This window comes from Drosophila ananassae, chromosome 2L (genome assembly GCF_017639315.1).
Source record: "Drosophila ananassae strain 14024-0371.13 chromosome 2L, ASM1763931v2, whole genome shotgun sequence".
Classification (NCBI taxonomy): Eukaryota; Metazoa; Arthropoda; class Insecta; order Diptera; family Drosophilidae; genus Drosophila; species Drosophila ananassae.
The window spans coordinates 26,463,540-26,488,444 of record NC_057927.1 but is presented as its reverse complement, the minus strand read 5'-3'; the positions used below and the strand labels follow the sequence as shown (position 1 = coordinate 26,488,444).

The following is a 24,905-nucleotide window of genomic DNA, read 5'->3' as shown; positions in this document are numbered from 1 at the left end:
AAAAATATTCAACATCTATCGATTAATTTTTTGAAGCAAAGAAATTTATATATTCAGATGTATGTATATATAAAAATCTCAACATTCAGTTCATATTTTAATGTAATTAATTGAGTTCGTTGCTCTTCAAGAGACCGTTAACCTTAAATGTTTCAACTTAATTGACCAAAAAACTAATCTTCCAATCAAGGATGTGTGCAAATTTCGAAGTCGATAACTTTAAAACTGAACCAGAAAGACCGACATGGTTATATCGACTAAAGTGGTGATGATGATCCAAAATACACATATATTAGAATGATAAAAAGTGGACCCTTCTCCCTCTTAAAAAATACCTTTGGGGTATACTCAAAGGACACAGGCCAACAGCTAAATACCTCCACGTATAATTTACCTTCTGCATAACTTTTGGCCTAATAACGGCCTAAACCTAAAATATTTCCCAGCTCAAAAACTCGTGAGGAGCAGGCTACAGTGAAAAACACATTTATATGACAGCTAAAGATTATACTCGTCCGATTCCGGCCGTTGTTATTTATATACTGGGACTTCTACAAACACTGGTTCGCATAGAAACAGGCAGGAGTTTAAACTGAGTCTGGAGGTCGATATGTCCCTCTGCAAGGGTATAAAGATCCTTTCTTAAATACAAAATGCCCTTTAAAATACGGTTAAATGATCCAGAGTTATTAGCCATTCAAGTGGCAGTTTTAGATTAATTACGAGTAAGTGCAAGTGATTAAAGGCATAGGCATGAGTAGCGTCTTCGTCTTCATCGGGGCTTGAGTTGCAAAAGCGAAAGTTTACTGAGCCGGCCAGTTCCGATGGGAATCTCAAGCTCTTTGTGGACCGGCCATTTATCTTTGAGTTCAATTTACGCTTCGCCTGACCGGCGACCGCTTACCTAATCGATGAAGTGGAGTGGGAGTACCAGATGTATGTTTATATTCCCATGCAGATATGGTCATGGAGGTGGGGGTTCAACAAAAAAAAAAAAAAACATTAAATCCGGTATTTGGAGAGCATCCTTTTTGGCGGCGTCTTGTGCCACGCGTTTCGAAGGCACCATAAATCGGCTTGATTATCGCGCCGCAATTCCAATCGACGGCTGTGGTTTCTCATCTTTCATAAAAAATCAAAAGGAAAAAATAAAAACTTGATTCCGATTGCATCCTGAAGCCGTATTACGTAATCCAGTGTAATGGACCGACCGCTCTCTTCGGCTTTGGTTTGACAGCCATTTGCCGGCAGTTCTTCTTTCACTTTTCGTGGAGGCTGCCCTTAATTGATTTTAACAAGTTTTCTGCCTCGGCCCTGTTTATTTTGGCAATTTCGTATTTCCCTTCGCTTAAGTGTCTTCCCCTGCTGAAGGCCTTGCCTCTGACCATCTTGCTCTTGGTCAGGCTTTTACGCTCAATCAATCTTCCGACCCGAAGCGCTCTGGATGTTATTTCAAACTTTCGGCCACGGTGGCCCTCCTGGCCAAAGTGTGAAAACTGAAACCCATTTACGCAAAATATGATTTCTTGTTTCGACTTTTGTTTACATTCCCCTTCGACCCAAAACGCCTGTTCTGATGTCTTGGCTGAGGGCTGAAGTTTTTCCCTACCGATGTCAACTTCAATTACTTGATGCCGAAAGTTGTGGGTTTCCATATCTGCTTGCCACTCGAAATTTAATAGCAATTCAGTACAGCACAGGGTAAAATTCAATTATTTGGCCCTTAAATTATTTCACAAACGAATTCTGAGCTAAGTTCATTGTGTCAGGGACAGGGATTCGGCATGAGTGGCTCTTGAAAGCCAGAAGTTCAAGCAGACACAAAAATCACAGACGTCAAGGAAACATGTCGCAAAGCTGCCGCACGCAACAATGAAAAGATACTTATATTAAAAGATACAAAGATACTGAAAAGTAAAAGGAATCCCAAGCACTCCACGCATCTTCACAACTTCTTCGACAGTGCAATTTAAATAATTGTGTGTGGTTGGTGCCTTCTAGCCACAAAATGCGAGGCCCATAAGATTGCACAACCTGCTGGCCAATAAAGCTGGTGAGTCCAATGGCTCTGTGCCTAATGACCATTTGCATTATCTTCTTCGGTTGCCAACGCGCCAAATTACACAAAGTTCGGCATCTTCTATCCGGGGAATTGGCCACGTTTTGCAGGAATTTATGTCTTTGATGAGCTACGAGTGTTTCAACAGATATGCAAATATGATCTCTTCAAGCACGTGCAGCTGCTGCTCCCATGCTTTTCACCAATTTTGAGGAAAAGCCTCCTCAAATCTGAGAAATTAAGCGATTGAAGATACTTCCATTAAATATGCATTTGCATTTCTAAACAAAACCACCGACGCAAACCCCTTTGACCGCGATCCCACACAACTTAACCCCGCGGTTTCCCACCGCAAGCACAAATCATACCACAATTGGCATTATAAGCACAATTCCAATTTTCGGATTTCACTTCCATCTCAGTTACTCCACTTTGACTTTGTTTTGCATATTTGCAATGGGTGGCTGTGGCTGTGACTGCGATGCTGTGAGATATTTGAAATTCCCCGCCGTTTGCTTGGCGGGAATAAATTGCAATCCAAATGCATCGAAAATGTGGCACCCCGCATGCAAATCCAAGTGAGTGGCACAGCCCTTATTGGCATACAATGTACTTTTTCCCTGGGGATGTGTTTATAGCCTGAAATGCGAAATTATTGATCACAGGGTTTCTTATTTTAAATATAAATTTTTGTATCCTGACCCATTTATTTATAAAAATACGCCAAACCTGATATAGCTCTTTTTCTTTTGTGCCCTGACTTAAACAATTTCGTTAGGCAAACTTTTACGAGCCGGCTGGGACACAATCAAAGTTTCATTTTCACACGTTTTCGCTTCAGCTTCCAGTTGGAGGCACTCAAAGCTCGAACTGCACTTCATTTGCAAAATTACGCATACGCCACGGTGAGTGTGACGGTTTATGGTCTCACTTGAATTTGTTTACGAATGCAATGTAATTCGCTTAATTTCTTAGCTTGCTGCGACCCACATTCGGGGTGTGATATGGGAACGTGTTTCCGTTTTTAGAGGGAGTTTTCTTTCGGAATAGGTACAGGTTTTGCTGACAACCGAGCTTCTGAACTCTGAGCTTTGTGCAACTCTTCCGCAAAGTTCCTTGAAATGTTTTCCCCCGGCACATCGGTAACTGGCAACTTCAAAGGCGTCAAACGTGTGAAATGTGTGGAACGCAAGAGGCACCCCTGCCCTCCCAAAATGAGGTAAGAAATGTGGGTGAAAGGTGCCACATGATTAATGCTTCGCTCACCCAACACGACTTTTCCATTTGTCAGTTGGATGAAAAGGTCCCCGAAAAGCAGCCAGGACGGAAATGGTGACTAAATTGGAATAGTATGGCATTCGGCAAAAATGAAACCCATTAACACTGCAACTGCATATTAAAATTGTTGCCACAGCACACTTCTGGCACACATCACTCCATCGTGGCAGGAAAAGGGAAAGAAACCAAGAAACCGAAAGTTTTTCATACAACTGGAACATATGCAAACGCAACGATGTATGAGCCTTGAGGGTACTGCAATTAAATTAACAGCCCCTTGTGGGTTTTGAAATGCAACTAGAAAAAAAGGAAACTCGGCAGCTGCCAGTGATATGTACTATATAGGTTCTATATATCCAGGGTGTGACTGAAAGCAAAAGCGAAAAGTGAATGGAAGAAAAAATAAAGTGCGGCACACATTTTCCTGCGATGAAGGAAATGCGGTTTTTTCAGACTGACGTGGACGGAAAGGCAAGTGAATTGAATTCCGGCAAAACAATTTCATTTAACAAGGGTTTAGGGCTTTCATTCATTCTGCTGGCTACAGATCCAACAAATCCAAATCCGAATTCAATTTCCATGCAGTGGGAAAAGTTTTGGGCAGTCTTACAAAAAACTTTTAATTGCCGGCTGGTAGTGAAGGTTAATGACTAGCATTTGGATTAAAACTAACCATTCGAGCAACTAGCCGAATGGCCCATTTGGTATCGGACATTAACATTTTCATTTGCCAGCGACCTTAGATGATTTTGTTGTATTTCTTAAATTGCCAAATGGTCAAGCGTTAAGCGAGAGGAGGCCGAAGAAATAAAAGCCCAACTTTGCAACAAAAAGTCGTTGACACTAATTAGCATTTAAAAGTGAGCGAGCTGCAACAGCAGAGGAGACGACTCCTCAAGTAGTCCGGCAACATTTTCAATTGAAGCGAACATAACAAACAAAATCAAACAGGCAACGGGCAGGCATACCATACAAATAAATAATAATAAAACTGCAATCTTGTATCGAAGTTGCACTGAAGATACAATCGCAGACAGATGGAAGATGCAATTGACGCCGGCAGCATGGCAGTTCGGCAGCATGGCAGCACGGCAAAAATACTTGCAACAGCACCAAAAATGTCAAAAGTAAAAACGCTACCAAACGATTTCAGTGTGCAAAATCAGAAATACAAAAAAATGAAACATAAAAATAACAAATAAAATAGTAGAAAATGCAAACAGCTTAGACAAAAATCGCAAGCAACAATATAAAATTTGCACGCTGCCGTTTGCTTAACAAGCAGGAAGTGGAGGGGCGCTGGGCAGGCAGGCAGCACTGGCAGTTGCAGCTGGAAGAGATAGAGGATGGTGGAGATGCCGCCGGCAAAAAGCAGCGACAATGGATGCAGGAAGCAACAACTGTCGTCGCCGGCGACGACTTCCTACCCATCATCGTTCCCCTCCTACTACACCGGCAAGCATCTCTTAAAACTTGCAGCACCCACTTTCCAGGGATGCTCCCGTTGAGTTTTTGCAGTTGCGTGTATCTGTATCTTTCAGTGTCAACCTGAACACGCTCTGAAAATATGGCACCAAGCTGGGAATGAGATCTTTTATGCAACGACCCCTCCGTGCAACATCAACACCCGCGGCCACCCACTAAGCTGCGATTAAAGTTGAAGTATTTGCATATTCCAGCCATCTGGATTGCTTTGAGCAGACTAATTTGACTGGTTCAATATTGATTCTCGATATTCATGGCTATAAGCTTAAATTATTTATTTATGGATACATTAATTCAAGTCTGAAGAATATTGGAAAAATATCAACTTTTAACTCTCACATGCTAGAGAATTTAAATAATCCAATTACCTATTGGAAGATATCAGATCTAATGAATTCTATAAAAAATTTCTCTTATTTGATTTAGTTTTTTTGGCTTAAAGTCTTTTTTTTGCTTTTAAGCTATTAAACTTCCCATTGACTTCTTTAAGCCTTTGTGGACCAACTGCTTGGCGCTGTTGCCATTTATTTTTAGCCACATTGTTGAGCGTGAGATTTATCGCCAGCTGCGGTTTCTTTTTTAGGCGATCGCCACGCTTTTGTCGCTTTTTTCCCAAAGGCATTCGGAAGTTGAAATAAAAACTGTTTAAGTGGAGGTGAAAAGTTAATTTTGTTGTCTAGACAAAAGAAATACTCTTTTTTAGGGCTTTCTAAGACACTACTTTCTACAAAATCAAATTATTCCAACAATTAAATAAAACTTGTGTTAAGATTTCTTTAAACATCCATTTAAGTAATGTATATTTTACATATTAAATATTAAAGTATTAAAAGGCCTTTTGATAGAGCAAAAAGATTCATAAAAAAGTCTCTTTTCTTAGCCTTGGTTGGCAGTCTTCAAGGCAACCGTTTTCCGCGAATTCGGATGTGAACTCGAACTTGGAGTCCAGCTTCGATTTGCATTCCCATCCATCTAAAATCGGTTGGCATTCCCCCGGAGAAGCCGGAGGGGCTGCTTGGCTGATTGCGGGTGCTCTTGGCTTTGGCTTGGCTCTTTTTTGGATTTATTTCGGTTTTCAATTTAATTTCCCACATTGCCGATGCAATTTATTGCATCTACAAGTTTGTCAATACACGAGAAATCGCTCGCCGCTCGTTAGCCACGTTATGTTCGGTGTTTGCATATGCTCCTGACTTGGCCCGGAGCTGGGAGCTGGGAGTCCAGGTTACACAATCGATGGGTGAGATTCAAGGTGAAATCGCACTGGGAATGGCAGGCATGGCCGGAAATACCGTACCCCGGCTGACAGGCTGTAGTTGCGTTTTAATTTTATTATTATTATTCCTAAGAGTGCGATCATCAACGAGTTTTGACCAGCTGCCACATACATCATAAGCCATAGTTTTTTGTCCCCTCCATCATCCGCCAACCACCAATAGTTGGCAATAATAATTATCTACGCCTCGGCCAACCCACCCATGCCAGGCAGTCGTTTGTCCGGCACGATAAGCCTTCACTTAAAGCATAATTGGCGGGATTGGAGAAATGCTCGTCGACCCATTAGCTCAGAAATGAATTATGACTAATCGAGTGGCTGAAATCGAACACGGGCCGAGAGTGTCAAACAAAGCTGTGAAGTGGGCAAAAATACGTTTATTGATTTTAAAGGTGCGAGCTGCTTGGGCCATTAAACGGGTTAATGAAATGTTAATGTCAACTACTGTATTTTCCAAGACAGCCGAACGCCTGTGCATTTTACCAATTTGTTTTCTTTACTGCCTTTTTTTAATATCTCCGGTGTGTGTATCTTCTTTAGAAAGAAGCCGCCACAATCACTGGTCTAGGGGGATGTTTAATGAAATTAAAAGTCGCATCGAATCGCACTGTACGGAACACAATGAAATGTACTGACCCGAAAATTGGCACCTAATTGAATAAGTGTTGGCTTAATTTTTATTCTCCCCCAACAATTCGCCTTTCTCCGCTTTGTATTCAGTTCAATGAACGATCTGCCGGACCACTTCATTAAACTTAACACAATTAACCAACTGAACAGACCAAAAATTGGAGGTGGGGAGAAATAAGTCTTATTGATATCATTACAGCACAAAACGCCAACAATGCAGGCTTTTTAATTCAGCCATTAAATGTGATTTTTTTTTATATGATTGGCGGTAACATCAACATTACACAAGACATCATTTTTTTAAGTAATACCCAAAAAGATTACATTTTTGGCTCTACTATTAATGCATAAATATACTTTGGTCCAATAAAGCACTTCATATATTGGCCAAAACTAAGCCACTTTATGAAGCTCGTAAAAATATGCTGCAGTTTCTAATAAATTTGTATTTAACTTTAATACAACAAACGTCTATTAATAACTATTAATAATTGCTTAAAAAACAAGTGTTTTAACAACCACAAATTGTGTCTGATTTATGCGCCTCGGTACATACATCAAGGATGTCTGGCGGTAAATAAGATCCCGCCCGGCAATTATTTTCGCACACCAGACACGACCAACCCAGTTTTATGATATATCTTTACGGCGAATCTCGGATCGGATAGGCCTTGCATAGTGGCACACTTATACGAATATACAAACTCTCCGCCACTCACAATCGCATTCAGTCACTCAGTCATCTGAAATGGCACGTATTCGGGCATTTGTCATACAAAGGAAAAGAAATGCCTCCTCTGGAAAATCGAAACACAAAAGATCCACTGAAAGACACTCGGCGGCACAGGCACAGGCGGCACCGACCTCAAATTATTCCAAATTGCCATTGTTAGGTTATTGGAGAGACACCGGGAACGGAGCATCGGGAGTTTTTCGTTTGATTTTCACGTTAGTCGTGAAAAGCGAAGGAAAGCAAACTGCTCACTTGGCCAGCTGACGGTGTAGTGCGGAATCGACCCGGCAGACAAGCGATCCATTGGGGCCCAGCAGCGATGAGAGCGAAAGTGCACGACACTGGCTGTCTGGGTCTTAACTTGGCCAAAATCGGCGCCCCCAAGACAATGCCAAAGAGCCAGGCGAAGAGAGAGTTTGAGTGAGAGTATGAATGGGGAGAGTCCCGGCTCTCGGGAAATGGCCAAAGACGCTGCTGCTGTGCTGTAATAAGTTGATTGTGCGGTAATTTCAGTTTCACTTGGCAACCCACACAAAGACACCCAGAGATACAAAAACTCAGGCCAGGCAGACAGACAAACAGACAGACAGATGGCCAAAAAACCGACAATCATTATTGGCCTGCTCGCCACGCATGCGCAGTAACCGAAAAGCCAAGTCGCATCATCACACCAACACCGACACAGACACAGCTATGAAGCTAAAAGATACAAAGATACAGAGATACGTTAAAATAAGAAAACTAAAAAACCCTCTCGCAGATTCAAAGCACTTGTAGTGGTGGTGTGTGCATCTGGCGGATTTCTGTATAAATTGGTGATGCGGCTGCAGTGGTTCGTCAGTGAAGCATTTGATTTGGTCTAATAAACAGCAACCGAGTGCATCTCGAGGATATAGAAACGTGAGGCATCATCACCTGCACTACCTGCAGCATAACCCATAGTAACCCATCGTATCCCAGTGGATAATCCTTAAACCCTTTATTTTGTTTCCTCCCCCACATATTCATATAATTACGTACGCCACAGACCTGGGATTACTGTGAGATACCGTGCCAAGTGCTAAGTGAGTGCTTTGTGAGATAATCGTGAGAATCCGCATTACCCATACGCAACGTTAACCCGTGACCCAGCAGCCATGAAAGCCTTCATCCTAATGTCCTGTCTGGCTTTGGCCGCCGCCCGTCCTGAGGCCGGATACAACTACAACCGTCCCGGTGGTGGCGGTGGCTCCGGCGGTGGCTCCCATGGTGGTGGCATCGGTGGTGGCATCGGCGGAGGCATTGGCGGCGGTGGTTTCGGCGGTGGATTCGGTGGCGGATCTAGCGGTGGATTCGGAGGCGGTGGCAGCTTCAGCAGCGGCAGCAGCGGTAGCTTCAGCAGCGGCGGAGGAGGTGGCTTCTCCAGCGGCGGCGGTGGAGGCGGAGGCGGTGGTTTCGGTGGCGGCTTCGGCGGTGGCTCCAGCGGTGGATTCGGAGGAGGTGCGTGTTCTTGGTAACGAAAATCCTTAGGTATCCACAAAACGAAAAAATTCCAATTTCAGGAAGCATCGGTGGATTCGGAGGCGGCGGCGGCGGCGGTGGTGGCACCACCCTGGTCCAGAAACACATCTACGTCCATGTGCCGCCACCAGAGCAGGAGGAAGTGCGTCAGCGGCCTAACCTGCCAGTGGGCCAGGCCCAGAAGCACTACAAGATCATCTTCATCAAGGCCCCATCTCCGCCCTCGTACCAGGCTCCAGTTATCCCGCTGCAGCCCCAGAACGAGGAGAAGACCCTGGTCTATGTGTTGGTGAAGAAGCCCGAGGATCAACAGGATATTGTCATCCCCACGCCCGCACCTACGCAGCCCTCGAAGCCCGAGGTCTACTTCATCAAGTACAAGACCCAGAAGGAGGCTGGCGGCATCTCCGGTGGCTCTTCCGGCGGTGGCTTCACCCAGACCAACACTGGCGGCGGCTACACCTCCGGCGGCGACGGCGGTTTTGGCGGTGGTGATAGCGGCGCCATCTCGGCCCCGTCCAGCAATTACGGTCCCCCCGGAAAGTCGGGTCCTTACTAAGACGCCTCCAACCCATCGACAACTTCAAAACTGCTAACTTCGAACTCGGCTCAAGCTGTCCAAGACTAGTCCTGTCGTTGAAACGCCCCCGACTCTCACACGAAGACCACATCATCCCATCACCATTGACTTTTTCTTCTTTGACCCCTTGACCTTTCAAGTCATTCATAATCCTCTTTTTTCTGACACATCTAGACTAGACCTTGACTACTTCCAAGATCACAAAAAGGAAAAAGGGGGCGGCGCTTTCGCCCACGACTTTTGTACATAATACATTTCCGTGCTTCATTTTCACTTCATTTTCCTCGAACACTACTCACTTTCATTCTCGTCCGTCCACCTGGAAATTCTCACCTGAAACTGATTAGAGTCTAACCTTCAGCCCTGCCTGGATAATTCTAATAGCTAATAGGCGACAAGTGGTGGGTTCCTTGGATGGGAACTCCGCTTGGCGCCCCGAAAAGCGATAAATATGACGATGATGATGATATTGTAGAGGAAGATGATATAGCGGGGCCTCCCATGCTCCATACATATAAATATATATTTTAATTATCCTAGATCTAAGTACTTTATGCACAATAAAAAAACAACGGTGACAAAATTACGAAAAAAAACTCACTAATATTCTTTATTTTATTTCCTGACATTTTCAGGCTAAAAGGAAAGGGAGAAGCGAAAGAACTCGTCCTGACTCCTTGTCCTTTTGCCCAGAGTTACATTCAACATAACTTAGTTTTGCTGTCGAACAAAAAGGGAAGATGTACTAATTAGCCATTTAAAGTAAAAGGAAGTGGCTCAGGGAGTTGTGAAACTAATTAAAAAGTAATTTCTTGCCATTATACGAGGATGGCCTTCCCAACGTTTTTTCACTCATTTTCAAGCATCTTTGTGGTTTAAATACAAAGGTCCTGCTTCGGACCAGTAATTTCAGATCCTTTTAATTAATTGAACGCCTTTCAAGGTCGACATCTTTTTTGGCCAGTACGCGGTCAGGAAGTAAGTGAAAAACTTTAAAACTTGTTGTAGAAAAGATTACAAAGTTTTGAAAAAGTCTTTTACTTGCAGTTTAGGTTGCGGACTCGATAGGAAGTTGTAGTTTCCCCATCTTACCTTGTTAATGACAAACTGTTGCTTTGGTTTTTGGGTTGTCATTACGGAAAAGGTTTAATTTTCATTTCTGTTTTATTTTTTCGAGTATTATTTATTTTGTTTTGTTACCGGGCTTTAATGCTTTAAGTATACAGACAGCAATGGCATTGTCATTGCCGTACAAGCTTCTGCCCCCTTTTCGGAGCTCCGAGTTGGCACTTTCACTTCAGCATAGTTATTTTCTGCTGCTGTTACCTTTAACCCATTTAAGTCCGATTTTTTAGCGTTACTTTTGTAAACCAAATTATTTTAATCAAAACATTTTATATATACTTTCAGCTTGAAAATCTATAATACATTTTTTCAAAGAGATTAAAAATTAATCTAAAGCATCCATTCAGATTCTCGAATAGAAATTTTTTACAAAAGTAATATATTTTCTAAAAACCATCTATTGCATACATTCCTGTTAAATGAAAGTCCCTAAAGGGTTAACTTTTTCACTATTTTTTCACTGACAGTTCAGTTGTCTCTGCTCTGCTGCCTTTGTTTTCAGCCTCATATTTTATGGGCGTATGGCTTGCTTCCGCCTGTCTGGGCCAACACTGAGCCCATGGTGTCTTTTTTTGCCCATGCCTGTTGTATTTTTTTCTTTATACAATCAATGGCAATCCGTCATGCAAATTTCTGCCCTGCAGCTGAAATCTTTTCAATACAGTTTGCCAAACAACGACTTTTACAAATGTTTGTTTTTTCAGTTCCCTAAAACGAATGGGGAATACTGTCCGCAGGACTTTTTTTAAATTAATCAAGTATAAAGTACTAGCTGAGAAATATGACGGAAATGAATACATAAAATAAATGTCTTACATTTTTACAGTTGAAACCACAAAGCACTTTAATGCTTTACAAGTATTTACTTTTCGTGGCCTCCCATTTGTCCGACACAGGCAGTACTTCAATAATCCTAATTAATCCTGGAAAGTTTCGATACGGTGCACGTGGTCAGGTGTATTCCTGGCTGGCTCGTAAAATTGCGAACGTGTTGTCCGCACTGAAAATTGGCCGAAACGGAAACAGACTCCCCAGAACCGTCAACACAGCTTAGCAAGTGGAAGGCCTGTGAGTGGTCGTGGGTGGGTCTTAGGTGGTACAGCAAACATAGGCAGATTCCGCCCATAAACCAAACACGCCCACATGCAGGCAACTGCAATTTGTAAAGTTTCTGAGGCCACAACATTGTCGCAAATTGGTATTTCTGCCTCCCACAGAAGCACCGTAGTTTTGGGTAAACATTGAACTTCTATTGTGCAACTAAAGCACTCTTTCCCACACTACCTTACCCACAGGACTTTGGCTCTGGTCCAATATTTTTGCATATCACTCATACGCCATGTTGCTCAGCAGCCGCAGTAATCTGGTGGGATAATAGTTTCTATTTTTAGGAAGTGCATAAAATGCATGACCATGAGTAGTTTCCTCCTACCGTAGTTTTTATTGAATTTTAAATTTTTAAGGGGCACTCATCGGATTCAGGATTGTGCAGACGTTTCTCAGAAGGGGACCTTGACAAAACATGGCACTATTGAGTAGCTTAGTTTTTCTTTAGAAAGAATGTGTGAGTTTATTTTGTGCGAATGAAATAAAGTAAATTGAACTGCTAAGAACATAAATAAAAAATCAAAATTAGGTTGCACAAGAAGGCATCAAAATAGCCAAAATAAATGCCAGCAAAAAATACATTAAACTGTTTTTGAGAGTTAAAAGCCAAGGAAAAGCAATTTATGTGCCAAAGAAAATGTTTTAAATTCAATTTGCTAGAGAGCGCAGGGCAAACATGAGTGGGATCTGTGTTGTGGACATTGTGAAGAAAATTCATTTACAACAAGGCCCGTGTAGCCTCCCTTCTTAACCAAATATGTATGAATGCCGTCGCATAAGCGAAAAATTTTATGACCTTTACATTTCGGTCCAGGGTTTCTCTTTTTCATTTTCAAGCGGTTTTCCGTTTTCCGCCTGTCAGTGACACGCCCCCAATAAATCGCGGTCGCAACACTTCCGCGAGGTCAAAAAAGAGGCAAAAATGGGGAAAAAGATAGCTGTGGGGAGGGGTTTAGGGTTGTTCCCGAACCTTCGTGACGTCGTTTAATTGACAGCTCTCGGACGGTTTATGACACTTAGGGCGCTTTAATTAATTGCGCGTATTTCTTAGGCATTTTCCTGCCACTCCCTCCTCTACGCACCGGCTTCGAGGGCGGGTTAATTATAATGTATGTCGGTCGTAAAAGAAAAAGTCGGCTCACGTACACCGCGCTGAAGGTTTTTACCCCAAAATATACACATAGTATATGCAGCAACTTCAAAAACTCCGCTAAGACAATTCATTCAGCTTTAATTTTATTCGGTTTTATCGCCCAATATGGCTTACTGCCAAAGGCTCAGGGACCTTCCTTCAAGGAGTCTTCCTTCTGGTTGTGACGGTCAACGTCCGGCGCTGCTTTTGTTCCGAGCCCCATAAACCGACGAGCGTATAATTGCATCGAACAAAAAGTCCACTTGGGCCCCAACCCCTGGGTTTTGGTTTCCCGCTTTTATTTGATTATTTTTTATGACTTTTGGATTTTTACGATACTTTGTGGTAGCCATTTAGTTATTTTGCTCACTTAATTTTCGTTTGTCGGTCAACGAAGGTCTAGCAATTTAATCTATTAAAGGTAAAAATATACATCACCGAATAGAGAATGTTTTTTAAAGCATTTCAAGTTCATCGAGAGTCCTTTAAAGACAATTTTCAGAAATAAAGTTAAAGTCTTTAAGAGACTTGTCTGTATATTATATTTTTTTTTTTCAAAACTTTATCCTTTTAAAAAATTGTATTAAACTTTGAAAAGTAAGAGTATAAGAAACTTTAAGTTCAACTGCTTCAAAGACTTTTTCTCCTGTAAATTGTTTGGTAAATTAGTTGCTGATTAGTTTGGCGGTATAATATAATGACCGGAGAACAATTTTGGAGCTGGAGGCGCACCTTTGAATTACCGGCAGTGTAAGCAATATTTCCCCTTTCTGGCCACTTTCGCAATTGTTTGGCAATTAAAAGGCGGCTTCAACCGCCATAGTTCGAGACATGAGGGTGCCCGGGGGTCAGCAATCTCGTCGTAATCATCAGAGAATTGCCAAAGGGGGATAGCTATGGGCACGAGCTAATCGATAAGTGAAATGGATTGATTAATGATGGCGGTGGTCAGTTGGTGTTGAAGTTCGATGCTGTGAAGACCCCAGTTGAACTAGTTTTCAGCTACAATTGCTCTGAAGTTTGCTTCATATTTCTGTGGTACTTTTTCCAGGCACTTACCAGCTCCCACGCAAAGAAGGGAAACTTTGAATGAAAGAAACTTTGCTTTCAATTTCGTTTGGCGAAATGTTTTTATTTATCCAACAGTTGCTTCCAATGGCCCTCAGCTAAGCAGTTGGAAAAAAACCAGGAATAATAAAAAATTACGTGGCATGTCCGAAAATATTGCAATCCAACCCGTTAATACGCTTACCGCGCTTTTTTTGTTGATTGGACCAGGTTTTAGTAAAAAGCGGAACAAATGTAATCTTTAGGAGGGAAAATACGCTTAATTTGTAGTGTTTTCTTTTGTCAATAGTCATTAAAGTAAACGAATATTGATAAATATTTTGAGTTGAAGCAGTCCTGCTGCCTTGCTTCAAATAAATCAAACTCCTGGCACTTAAAATGCAATCAACACGGCCAGACATCTGTCTGCTTCATTAATTAAACAAACTAAATGGCGAACTGGGCCCAGGAATAGAAGCCATTTGACCCTCCCGGACGTGTCGGGAAATTTAATTAGTGAATCAGTCCGGGAGAAGGGTTTATTATGGAGAACACTTCGCACCTCATTACACCCGGCCTTTCTATTCCGATCGAAATTCAAGCCCTCACTTTCGGCCACATTTCAGCAGACAGGGGGGATCAAAGCTCATTTGTCAGCCTAAGACTTTGATGGCCCAGTTCCTAATTTGCCGCTTTTTTTTTTTTTGTTTATGGTGGGTGTGGGCCGGACTGAAACTGAAATCGGTTTGATGAATTACAGCACTGTCTGTACTGAGTCTTGTACATGAGCTCATTTTTTATGTAAGCCGTAATGCCGATGCGGCATTAACTTTGATGGGCGGGCATAACCGTAACCGCTAACCGGTTCAAAAGCCGCCAGCAAACCCCCAAAAAGAAATATTCCAACCCAAAGCCGGCAGCATCCACTGCCGGCAATTAAGTCGTGGAGCTGTCATGTCGAGGTGGCCAAAAACAAACTACCACAATAGAGATGAAACCAGAGCCGCAGGCAAAAATATTCCAGCCGGCTCAAATGACATATGGTAAACAAGTCTGCCTTTGCTGTTGGAGCTCCTTCTTGGCCAGATGACATTGCAGTTTACACCTCCGCAGTCATTAGATACACTACAAATATTATGTTTATGTTTTTGGTATACGAGTCCAAAAATTATTTATCATATCTTGAGTACCATTTAAAGACATTACTTTTTCGCAAAGTGCATAAAGGGAAAGTGCATAGGAGGAATTATTTTTACACGCGTGTGGCATCGGGCCAAAGGTCACTGCTGAAGGAGACGCGTGTCCAGACGCCATTCATTATGAGCTTAGCTGGCTTCGCTTTGTTTGCATCTCTGGGTCCCTCTTGTTGTGACGCGCCGTACATCGTGGCGTATACTTGATGTTGACATTGTTAACACTCCCCGGCTGGACGGCCAACTAACGAGGCATTAAAACGAATCAAATGGCCTCGTTGAGCACTCGTTAACGGTGCCCTGGCAACTGCAGCCAAAGGGAGAACCGACCCGCAACAAAGGCAGGCCAATAAAACGACTTTGCCAAGTTAATAAAAAGCAAATGCCAGCTTGCCAAACGGAAAACTGTCGCCAGATGCGTTCAGCACAAAAAAAGATGCCAAAGCACTGATTTCCATCCAAATGGCCATTGAATCAATTCATAATCCCTCGCTATTGAGCAAGATGCTATTTTCATTCGCATTTCTGGGCGATTATCCAATAATATTTGCATGCAAATATGATTCAATCTTCTTGCATCTAGCAGGGAGAGTCTGTATGTTTCAAAATTCAATATGGCTTGTGAATATGATTCGTTTATGGCCACTTTTTGGCCTTTGTAGCGTCGACAAGGCGGCAGTTCTCTGGGGACTTACATTCTGTGTCAGATCACAGTGAAAAAATTTAAAAAATTATTATTACTTAAGCTCTAAACTATATGCATTATCAAAGAAAATTTCTTTTGTGTATAAAAACTAATTAGAACAACTAAATTATATTTTTCTGTATAACTTCCCCTCTTCTTTTAGTGTAGGATTTTGGGGTAAAAAACCTTACAACTCTATCGTGGCTTTGTTTCAGCCCGTAAACCTTTACGATTAGTTTTCTTAGGTAGTCACGTTAAAGATACGTGGCCACTGAGTTCATCGTTAAAGTAAATAATGCCGTCATTTTAGCCATTCTGTCGCAGTTCGATTGTATCTGTCGGCAGAAAAGCAAAAAATAGGATTGGGTAACCTTTTTATAGCACATTGTTGAAACATTAAAGCCCTGTGACTTGGTTACTAACTGCAGTGGGAGTGCGGGAAGGATAAAAAAGTTCACTCTAACATATAGGCATTCAGTTTAGCCCTACTTTTGTAGTAACCTTCATCTGTCTTTTCCCACCTGACAACAGAAACAAAATCATTTCCAAGCGCGGCCATAAGAAGTTTTATGGTTAACTTGCGTGTCGAAGAAGGAAAGCGAAGTTTACGATACCAGTGGAGGGGAAGGAGTGAGATCTTATTTGAAACTGCTCCCGAATAAGACACAGGCATGCAAATATATGTGTTTCCTGCTCCACGTTCATAATTACTTGACAGCTTCCAAAAATACCCATCTCTTTAGGCTTAAAGACGCCGTGATAAAAATTAGTTTCAAGTGGCCATAAAGGCCAAAGTCGTTGCCCGACGTTACTCCCGATATAAATAAAGTTGAGCTGGTTGTTTTGGCCAAGTTTTATGGCTGGAACTGCGCCCCTCATAGATTTTACGGCCCGACGGGCTGCGATACGAAGAAATTTTGCCGCATGTGAGTACGGTCAAGGTCGTAAAAGTGAGACAAGGGCTAGGGGTTGGGATAATATTGCCCCGGAGGTGCACGACCGCAGCTCTATAAATAGACTCTGAGACTCTGAACTTTTACAGCCCTTGGGTAAGCTAACCACTTCCCCTTTCACTTTTCTTGCAGATGATCAAGATGATGCTGACGGTTGTGATTGTTTTTACCATGTGCTGGCTACCCTTTAACATTCTGCAGGTCTGTCATGACTCTTTATTCATTAGTCTATCTTTTATGGCTTTAAATTAAACGTTTCTATTCTCCCCCAGTTGCTGCTCAACGATGAGGAATTCGCGCGATGGACTCCGCTGCCGTACGTGTGGTTCGCGTTCCATTGGCTGGCCATGTCGCACAGTTGCTACAACCCAATCATCTATTGCTACATGAACGCCCGATTCCGGGGCGGATTCCTACAGATTATGTACCGCGTACCGGGTCTGCGGCGCTGCTGCTGCCTGCACCGTTACCTGGGCAGCAGCGGCGGACGCAGCTACGAAGCAACTGGTGAGATGCCCTTCAAGTACCATCGCCGACTCGGTGATGGTCTAGTCAGGAAACCTAAAATACGCATTAGGTGCCACCCTTCTTCACTCAATAACCCGTTTTCGAATCTCTCAGTGTATCGACTGCTTGTGGTCCGTTCCATTGCTGTCGCACAGCCGGAGTCCCGTGACTCCGTCCGTAGTTCACAGTAGAGCCGTAGACGATTTCGTTCAGTCTCTTTTTTAGGCTTTTGCATGCCAGTCTTTGAAGCACGCAGCCACTCTTTGCATGTCCTGCACCGCAAAAAGTTTCCTGTTTTTTGTTTATACATTCCCAATTATATATTAAATTTATATTTTTTGTTTGGATTCCCAGGAACCGAAAGGGCTTTTCACCTGCACCGTGTGAACACCTGCACCACATACATCAGCACAAGGAGAAAGCTACGAGCGAATTCTATGCAAGCGGTAGGTTATTAACTCTATAACTCTATCTTAATTTTGTATTACATTTTACAGAAAATAAATTTGGGTAGAAAATGTAATTTTTTCATTTCGTTTCTTCCCTTCAAAACACAGAGCCAATTTTCATGTGCCGAGACCTCAGTTTTGCGGTAGCTTCCTGTCCCCCCGCCGAGGAGTCGTCCGGCCAGCGATCGGCAAACGCCTCCCGGGCGTTTCCGGTGAACGGAAACTGCACGGAGTTCTGAGCTGTACGGAAAACAACCAAAGAACCGAATCTCCCACAACTTGTGCGTACTTAAGTGGGTGTGCGTGTGTATATGTCTGAATGTTTCAAATGTATTGTAAGTGTCGACTCAATGTAATTTTACTAAATATATATTAATGATAATCTAAAGAAAATAAATACATAAATCTACATGAAATTTATCAAACGAAAATCAGAGTAACTAAGAGTAAAAAAAAGTCCCAAGAATATGCAATGAAAAATGAAGCTCTTCAATTTCACCACAAAAACGTAGTCTACTTTCGAGACGCGAAGCGTATAGTATACCATTTATTGCACCACCACACATTGAATCGTGCAAAAGACACCTGTATAAACGATCTAAACTTACGGCTAACTTATCTGTAAATAATATTTACTAAATATATGTATATTTCGAAAATCACTTGACTGTTCCTGTTTGAATTGCCTGTTTGTGCTTGTTGGCCAACTGCCAAATCCACTACCAAATGCGGCACTTGGGCTGGCTGGGATTCATGGCGCTGCCAGAAGCGCACTTGAACGTCCTGGCGAACTCCTCCGAGTTGGAGAGCACGCCCCTGAGACGCATCTGCCCAGGACAGTGCGAGTCACTGAGAGCGTACCGCGACGCTGCCGGAGTATAAGTTTCGCACCACAGGTTGCCGAACGAGATGAAGAAGAGCTGCTCGTGCGAATAGTGCTCCAGTCCGGGCAACTTGGCCCGCTCCCGACCCATCTCCTTCACGTAGAGACGGTAGGCGTAGAAGGCCTCCCGCATTCCGCCATTGTCGGCGATGTTCTCGCCCAAAGTTAGTTCTCCATCGATCTAAGGAAGGAAATAGGATATATAAAATGTATAATAATTTAAATCCAATATTTTATTTATTCTTACATATTCATCAATATCTGCCAGATGGTAACTACTATACTGATCCACAAAACACTCGGTCCGGTTGATGTACTCGTCAATGGTCTTATTGGACCACCATTCTACCATGTTCCCGAATCGGTCAAAACGGCGACCACTGTCGTCGAATCCGTGCGTCAGCTCGTGTCCAAGAATGGTGCCTATGGATCCATAATTTAGAGCCCTGCAAAGGACAAAGGCCAGGATATGAATTTAAGGAAACTCGGAAAATGGATTAGTGCAAGGTGCAGATGGCAGATGCGGGAACGTGCCTGAAGCTTTGGTCTTTTATTTTTTTGCCCGGCTATCCATGTGCTCAGTGCTGAGAGTTCTATTCCTGGGCGGACTTACTCGAGGCCGAGGTCATAAAACGGGTATTGCAAAATTGCAATCGGCACAGCTGTAAAAAGAACGAAAGCATGAGGTAAGTTGTAGAAGCGGCACTGTTAAAAAATCGTTAAATGTATTTTTATCTTAATTTTTATTCCAAATAGTTTCAAAGGATTTCTTTTTTCCAAAATTGACACTCTTTTAGTGTCAAACGTAACAATTCTTAAACAGGGAGACCATTACACATTTTTTAAGGAGAGAATTATGAAAGGAATAATGAAAGAAACATCCAACCTATCACTCAATTTAAATAGTTAAATAGTCATTAAAATCTTGATAGAATATTTTTCCCACTACACTTACTGATTGCATTTGATTGAAACGTGTGGAAGGCATTCACATTTGAAGGAGAAGTCGCCCAGCCAATTGGCTCAGGCTTATCCATTTCGTTGAGTTTCTCCATCATCTGCCAGTGAACAAAGTTGATGAGGTTCTCCAGGTGTGTGGTGGCATTAGTTTCCGCCCCCTCGTAAAAGGCATTCAACGCAGTTGCATTCTGAAGCCACGTAGGATAACCAATGAAGCTTTTCATTTCAGCGGACTTCTGGATTGTTTTTCGCTTGGTAGCCGCATCCATCCAGGTTGTGGACTTCACCAATCGATCGAAGGAACGCCGGATATCGCTCAGCATTCGCTGCACCCGTGGCAGCTTCTCCTCGACGAACCTGTCATCTGCCAGGACGTAGCTCACAGCCATACCGAAGAGACTGTTCACCCCGTTGGCGCAGTGTAGGGAACGCGGTGTGCTGCCCTCCGTTCCAATGGCCAGCTTCATGTACTCCGAGTGAAGCAGCCGCATGGAACTCGTCGTGTGGAGGACCAGCTCCTCAAGGGTGCTCAGCCACAGGTATGACTCTATGTGGGAGGTTGGTGTTTCTTCGAGATACTCCACCACACGCTGCAAATACAGGATGTCCGCCGGACTAGTGATGATTGTCAAATTTCGGGTTAGTTGGATATTGCTGGCATGTTTTGTTCCCTTCAAAATTAGTTCCATATACTTGGCCCAAATGGGAAGTGTTTTTGGAGCTATATTCTTGTCCGTCTGATTCTGCAGATCCTGCAGAGAAATGTAAACAATGTCATCTGCAGGATTTTTCGAGGGCTTCGTACTGTTTTCAGCCTCTTCCTTTAACTATTGATTTGAAAAACAAAAGTATAAATTATTAAATTCAAAATGAATTTGAAAACATGTTTTCTTACCGCATGAACCTTTCTTGCCACTCTAACACCCTGTTTGACCAGCTCCGTAATGCCCAAAGTGGCATCCTCCTGGTTGACATATGGGTCGACATAGAGCAAGTACTTCTCGATGACTTTTCGTACGTAGTGGAGGTAGGCCGTCATTCCCGTGCTCGTTTTCCGGGCAGCCTCTTCCTCCTCGCTTTCTCTGTTATCCTCGTTGTCGTCCTCTTCGTCGCTGTTTTGCATAAAAATCGTTTTCCTGTGGATCTTTCGTAGCATCTTGTGCGAATCGTCTTTGTTGCTTTGATTATAAAATTAAATTAAATAAATTAAAATATTTATCTTCTATTATTTACTCACAAGGGAAATGCCGAATCCGTCTCGGGAGTGCCCAAGGCGATCCGATTGAGGGTGCGATTGAATGGATCTGGAAACACGTCGAATCCTATGATCAAGTCCATCGACAAGTGTCGCTTGATCGTCACGAGGGAGTCGAGCCAGTTGAATGATGAGTCATTTGTTGCCTCTGCTGAAAACTTTGAATTGCTGCTAAGGGTCAGATTGAGGGCAGATGGCAAGATGGGAAGTCCAAAGCGCACCAAGTAGCCCACCAACGGTTCCAAGTCCCGCTTATCCAGCAGATTCGTGTCCATGCAGCCTCGATACATCGTCTTGGCCTTGCCCACAGCCTCCGGCTCCGCATTGGTGATATTCGATCGCAGAAAATCCCGCACCAGCCGCATTATGTGCGCCTGCCGCTCCCGGAACCAGTCGTTGGAGGTCACGGAGTCCGGCCGGGGATGCTCATTGGCCCATCGGCCACAGGTGAATTTGTAAAAGTCCTCGCAGGGATCAGTCTGTTCGTCCATTGCATAGATGAGGCTGGCCGCTGTGCGGATGCACTCCTTGCTCCGGCAAATTGAGCTGGATTTCTTAACTGGAATTCAGAAAGTATATGAACTTAATGCTACCATGAGTAGATAGGTGAGTATTTCATCATAATCTGTTCATATACTAATTCAGTTTAAACCAAAGTGGAGAAAACACAAATCCTATGAGACATTTAAGCCTATCTGTTTTTTTATGTGCCTACTCTTAATTCTTGGAAAGGCTAGTCTCTAGAAGAGACTAACGTCATTATACTTATAAAAACTATCTACTTGCTAAAAAAAAACTGTATCATTATAGAACATTGCATTCAATCCGTGAAGGTATTGAGAGTTCCAAGAAATGCCAAGAATTACGAATGCCGAGTCATCATTATGCAAGTGTATTGTGGTTTTCGATTCAAAATGTACATTGAATACTTACGAGTTACGCTTATGACTATGATTGCTATTAGTAGAGCGATTACGAGAGCAGTCAGTCCTCCCAGGACCACCTTGTGGTAATAGTGCCGACGAAACCTGGACGGGTATAGCGATTAGTACAAGACAGCCAATGCGTAATGTTAGTCCAATCACCTGGATTGTACGCCTACGAGGATGGGGGCTGGGCCCTGAAAGGGAACATGCTTGCTCTGGGCACTTTCCAACGCCGCGGACTGTCCATGTCCGTTGGCATTTCCGACTCCATTCGCACTGCCGTTGGCTACAATGGGCGTGGCAAGTAGGCTCAGGTTTCCTGAAATGGGTTTCCAATAATCTCGGTTAACTGGGCTGGGTCTCACTACTAATTGGCTAAATCGTCTCGAGGCATTGTTTCGGTTTTGATAAATATATTTCCATCGAGTGGGAGAAAGGCACGTTTTATTAACACTAATTAGTCTAATGCTGTCAATCGTGTTTGCCTAAAAGCTACAATAAATCCACCCCATCGCACCACTTGCCACACAAAATAAAGGCACACATGTTGTGGTTCGTGTTCGCGGCTTTATCTTGATCTGGATAACTCACTCCAGTCACCAGCCGGTTGTCCTGGGCGTCCCTAATTGTCTCTGGCTAATGCATTCACCTGTCCCATGTAACGTCCAACGCAACTGCATTTTTATAGACAACATGCAGCATTAGAATGCGGCGACAGTTTCCGGTTCAATGTCCGCGAAACCAGTTTGCATGTCCGGCAGCATTTTAACCCATTTCAGAAAGTCACTACCCTTCATCACAGAAAGGTACCGTCTTTAATTCGTAACCTAATTAAAGTGGTAAGGCATTTAATTGCTGGTAAATTGCGTATATAGCAAGCTTTCATATCTGTCTGGTGTTTCGAATCATCTACACAAAATTGTAAGGACCCTAAATTCCAAAATTATACAAAATGTTGCGTAGGCTGTCTGTGTATATGTTCAACACCGCCGAAATCGAGTCCAATCTCTTCGCCATGGCCGACGACGTCTACGGAACGATTGAAATTTTCAAGGACGCGGCCAAGTTCGAGTCCCAATTTGCCAGGCCCTTCGAGATGATATCTGCCCTTTTCGATTGTGTGGTGTTCATGGCGGTGGCCGTGATGGTCATCGGCTTCACCATGCACTCGCGAATTGTCAAGTTTCGCAAATTGTCCAGGCAAAGCTACCACCAAAAACGGACAACGGTCGACGGGAGCCCACAGGGGCAGACGAGGTTGGCATTCAACACATATCTGCGAGTGAAAAACAATGATGATGCCGAGGACATTTCCAGCACAAAAGAGGACGAAACCAGCCTCAACAATTCAAGGATGAACACTGCTGACGAGGATACAGCTACCTTGCAACCTCTTGATGCCGAAAATGAAGCGGTTGTGACTCCCGTTGGACACACTAATTGGGGAATGCATTGGTTTACCATATTGCGGATAAAGGGTATAGGAACCATATACGATAGTCTATTTCAATAACTACAAAAAGTATAAGCTAGAACATCACATTTCATTAAAATCTTATAAGGATTACGTCAAGTCCCCACGAACCAAACTCCAACTACTTAATAAAGAAAATAAATTACTCAATCAAGAATAATCTTAATCGCTCTTACAAAATAAATAAAAAAAAATTCAAAATAATTAGGAAATAGGTTGAGAAAATATTTTTCTAGTTTTCAAATATAAATTAAAAAAAAAAATAATATAAATTTTGTTTTTGTATCTGGTACTCATGGATTATGGTATTCGACCGAACAGAGAAAGCGAATCGTTTGAATCTATTAGGTGGAACTATTCAATTACAACTTTTAAAGGAATTCAAACTTTAGAATACTTAGTAACTCAGTTTTAAACTAGGCGTGAAACAGCCCAATTATAAAAGCCCTTAAATAATAAATGTAGTTTTTCAACAGTTCGTTCTCAAAAGTTTTAGAAGCTACAGTTGTTGTTACCCGGAGTTTGCTGCCGTTGTAGTGGCAAGGCTTGCTGCTGAAGATTTTCGCTGAAATAGCCGAGGTTGGTGTGGCCCGTGGTCCAAATGCGGTTTCGATCTTCCATCGTCATAGCATTAGTCACCAGGAAGGTATATGGATTAACGCATATTCCGTGGTGTGATTTTTTCGTTGGATTTCCGCTGGGTATGGGTTCTGGTGATTTTTCCGAAGCACTTTAGAGCATATCAATGAGTTTATTAAAAGCCCTAATTCGAATTCAAGTCACAGAGGCCACATGTTGCTCCATTAACTCAAAGTTGCAAAACAGAACTAAATAGTTTCAAAGACACTGGGAACAGCTTAGCCAAGTTAGTTGTTTGCTTATTGCTCTTAACACTTTTCGCTTAGAGGCAACAGCAAGCAGTTGCATAATTGGGCATTATGCGCTAAACGGGCTAAAGCGAAAGCTGCTAAAATGCAGCCGTAAACTTTCGGGCACCGGGCCCGGAGGAGAACTCTATAAAAATATCGACTCAAGTGGAGCTAGTGCAGCGGGCGACTGGTCGGAGCTGGTGACTACCGGCGTATTGGAGCCCGGCCGTCGTCAACAGAACGTATTTATACGGCTCCGATACCTGGCAGCAACCGAATAACAACACTACCACCAACCGTACGAAATAACAATAATAATAACAATAACAACAAACAAATCAGGCAACCCCCATTAACTCCTTCGGCCATGCAAATGTGCTGCGGCAATTACGGGCCCACCAATCCGGCCCCATTCGCTCCCACCAAAAAGTCCTGCCAGTGTCTGACTGTCCTGCATGTTTCGTATTGTCCGTGTTCCTAGTATGTGGAATCCATAGCACCCATTCATCAAGGAGTCGATACATTTTGCTTTTATGTTCAATGATTTATTGTAATTCATAAAAATCCTAAGCCGTCCTTAGGATGGGTGCTTATAGGGTTAATTTTTTAACTCATAAAGTATTGTACGATTTAAAAATGCAATTATAGCTGGAGTTAGCTAATATATTATTGAGTATTTATGAAGTTTGTCTAATTTCACTCTTCTCTACTCTTATAATTGCACAGTTAAAAATCTCACGCTTAGAAAACACTTGAAGTTTTGTTGGGTTCCGCACAGGTGGATCCGAGTCTTTAAAAT

At 42.8% G+C, this 24,905-nt stretch overlaps 4 protein-coding genes across 6 annotated transcripts in view; 3 read left to right on the top strand and 1 right to left on the bottom strand.

Moving 5' to 3' along the window:
* LOC6505912 (RYamide receptor) overlaps nt 1-18,209 on the top strand; it is a 57,240-nt gene extending 39,031 nt beyond the window's left edge. The window contains exons 5-8 of one of the 2 annotated variants that reach the window (XM_032449591.1): nt 16,916-16,984; nt 17,056-17,360; nt 17,645-17,736; nt 17,848-18,209. In XM_032449591.1, coding sequence (XP_032305482.1) covers nt 16,916-16,984; nt 17,056-17,360; nt 17,645-17,736; nt 17,848-17,978 — 597 coding nt within the window. In that variant the 3' untranslated portion in view covers nt 17,979-18,209. The remainder of the gene's footprint in view (nt 1-16,915; nt 16,985-17,055; nt 17,361-17,644; nt 17,737-17,847) is intronic. The other variant, XM_014905351.3, reaches the window with a different exon arrangement.
* Nucleotides 8,270-9,819, top strand: LOC6505911 (H/ACA ribonucleoprotein complex subunit 1). 2 transcript variants are annotated; one of them, XM_032449594.2, is made up of 4 exons: nt 8,270-8,361; nt 8,489-8,525; nt 8,596-8,940; nt 9,003-9,819. In XM_032449594.2, the coding sequence occupies exons 3-4, from the start codon at nt 8,598-8,600 to the stop codon at nt 9,518-9,520; spliced, it is 861 nt and encodes a 286-aa protein (XP_032305485.1). In that variant the 5' UTR covers nt 8,270-8,361; nt 8,489-8,525; nt 8,596-8,597; the 3' UTR covers nt 9,521-9,819. The 2 variants fall into 2 exon arrangements, with proteins under 2 accessions (XP_032305485.1, XP_032305486.1); XM_032449595.2 differs by having other exon boundaries at nt 8,489-8,853.
* Nucleotides 18,210-18,256: 47 nt separating the features above from the next.
* On the bottom strand, nt 18,257-24,356 carry LOC6505607 (endothelin-converting enzyme 2). Its single transcript, XM_001964571.3, has 9 exons — nt 23,753-24,356; nt 21,923-22,082; nt 21,771-21,865; nt 20,820-21,396; nt 20,478-20,760; nt 19,578-20,409; nt 19,236-19,284; nt 18,870-19,068; nt 18,257-18,803 (listed from the first exon to the last, which is right to left on the bottom strand). The coding sequence occupies exons 1-9, from the start codon at nt 23,862-23,864 to the stop codon at nt 18,459-18,461; spliced, it is 2,652 nt and encodes an 883-aa protein (XP_001964607.2). The 5' UTR covers nt 23,865-24,356; the 3' UTR covers nt 18,257-18,458.
* Nucleotides 22,652-23,387, top strand: LOC6505913. The gene has a single exon (XM_001964572.3). It carries the CDS (start codon nt 22,716-22,718, stop codon nt 23,274-23,276), a length of 561 nt encoding a protein of 186 aa, XP_001964608.1. The 5' UTR covers nt 22,652-22,715; the 3' UTR covers nt 23,277-23,387.
* Nucleotides 24,357-24,905: the final 549 nt, after the last annotated feature.

Bases quoted from the DNA above. Each gene is read 5' to 3' on its own strand.
- LOC6505911 (XM_032449594.2), top strand. From the start codon at position 8,598: ATGAAAGCCTTCATCCTAATGTCCTGTCTGGCTTTGGCCGCCGCCCGT. The intron at 8,941-9,002 runs GTGCGTGTTCTT...TTCCAATTTCAG, and splicing joins CAGCGGTGGATTCGGAGGAG to GAAGCATCGGTGGATTCGGA.
- LOC6505913 (XM_001964572.3), top strand. From the start codon at position 22,716: ATGTTGCGTAGGCTGTCTGTGTATATGTTCAACACCGCCGAAATCGAG.
- LOC6505607 (XM_001964571.3), bottom strand. From the start codon at position 23,864: ATGACGATGGAAGATCGAAACCGCATTTGGACCACGGGCCACACCAAC. The intron at 20,410-20,477 runs GTAAGAAAACAT...TCAAATCAATAG, and splicing joins TGGCAAGAAAGGTTCATGCG to TTAAAGGAAGAGGCTGAAAA. The intron at 19,069-19,235 runs GTAAGTCCGCCC...TGTCCTTTGCAG, and splicing joins TTTTATGACCTCGGCCTCGA to GGCTCTAAATTATGGATCCA.